This window comes from Monopterus albus, unplaced genomic scaffold, assembly GCF_001952655.1.
Source record: "Monopterus albus unplaced genomic scaffold, M_albus_1.0 scaffold214.1, whole genome shotgun sequence".
In the NCBI taxonomy this organism is placed as follows: Eukaryota; Metazoa; Chordata; class Actinopteri; order Synbranchiformes; family Synbranchidae; genus Monopterus; species Monopterus albus.
The window spans coordinates 2,055,859-2,057,561 of NW_018128094.1; the positions used below are offsets into that span (position 1 = coordinate 2,055,859).

Genomic DNA, 1,703 nt, shown 5'->3' on the forward strand with positions numbered 1-1,703 from the left:
GAACAGTGGCTGATGAGATCTCCTCTCCTTCCTCATGTCCACTATCATCTCCTTTGTCTTGTCCGTGTTGAGGCTGAGATTACTGTCCTTGCACCTCCCTCCTGTAGGCTGCTTTGTCCCCACTCTTTGTGGGAGGCATGCGTAAACAGGGTGTAGATCATGGGACTGAGGACACATCCCTGTGGGGTGCTGATGTTCGTGATAATGCTGTCTGAAGTCCTATTGCCAATCCTGACAGTCCGGGGCCTGCCAGTCAGAAAGTGTGGACCCAGACACAGTGTGGACAATGAAGAGTATCCTGATGTAAGAGTCTCCATTTTCCAGGTGAGAAAGGGAATAGTGGAGGGCAGCCGTGATAGTGTCTGAGGTGGCCCTGTTCGGCCAGTAGGCATAGTTGGGTCACGTGACACGCCTTCGTCCAGTGGGGAGACAAACGTCATGGCTGAGAGAGAGGTTGAAGCTGTTGGTGAGAACATCAGCCAGCTCGCTGGCACATGCCCTGGGAGCCCTCCCAGGGATGTTGTCCAGTGGTGCTGCTGTGCAGGGGTCGATCTTCCTCAGGACTGTGCGTACCTGGCCTGGTGAGACAGTTAATGGAGGGGAGGTGGGGGGTTGGGTGGTCCAGGTGTGTGTGTGTGCCTCCTCTCTGTGCTGTAGCTGGAGGTCTCATAGCGGGTGTAGAAGGTGTTGAGGTCATCCAGCAGGCTGTCTGTGGAGCTGATGATGCTGGTGGTGGTCCTGTAGTCTGTGATTTGCTGCAGGCCTTGCCACATTCATCCGGAGTCAGCAGTAGAATAGAAGCCATTCAGCTTCTCTCTGTACTGCCTATAGGCCGCTGTGATGACTTGTCGTATGTTGATGAGAATATTTGGTTAAACTGTTTATATTTCATTACAATTCTACATTTGTTAAGTGAGTTTCTTGTAAAAGCATATATTATATTTCATCATATAGCATGTGTTTATATTTACCAAGGAGTCGCAATGGGGTTTTGTGCTGGAGAAAAAGAAATAAAGCAGCACCACAGGAATTTGCACTTCTGGTTTTATATTGTATGGGTTAGAGACTGTAGCAGTGAGGAAAAGACAAGAGGCAGAGATGGAGGTAGCAGAGATGAGGATGTTGAGGTTCTCTTTAGGAGTGACCAGGATGGACAGGATTAGGAATGAGCACATCAGAGAGACAGCTCACGTCGGTTGTTTTGGGGACAAGGTCAGAGAGGCCAGACTGAGATGGTTTGGACATGTGCAGAGGAGGGATATTGGTTATATTGGTAGGTGCAGCTGCCAGGCAAGAGAACAAAAGGAAGGCCAAAGAGGAGATATATGGATGTGCTAAAAGAGGACATGAAGTCAATTGGGGCGAGAGTAGAGGATGCCAAGGATAGAGTTAGGTGGAAACAGATGATTCGCTGTGGCGACCCCTAACGGGAACAGCCGAAAGAAGAAGAAGAAGGAGGTCTTATACAGTATTGTGTCTGTTCCTGTTCCACATTCACTGTAATTCCCAATTTTTCTCTCCTTTCTGCTCTGACTGTAATCATCTCTCCTGCAGGACAAGAACTTGAAAGTGTGTGCAGTAAACGTAAAGCTGGACCAGCTGGAGGTTGAGCTGCAGGACCTCAACTCCCAAGAATCCAGGGATGACACATCACTGGCCAAGGTGTACATCTATACACTAGAAATGTTTCTTGTTGGTCCGGG

At 49.0% G+C, this 1,703-nt stretch overlaps 1 protein-coding gene across 1 annotated transcript in view; it reads left to right on the forward strand.

The window, feature by feature from the left end:
• LOC109971040 (unconventional myosin-XVIIIa-like) overlaps nt 1-1,703 on the forward strand; it is a 233,547-nt gene that overhangs the window by 179,859 nt on the left and 51,985 nt on the right. The window contains 1 exon segment of the mRNA XM_020619059.1: nt 1,555-1,662. Coding sequence (XP_020474715.1) covers nt 1,555-1,662 — 108 coding nt within the window.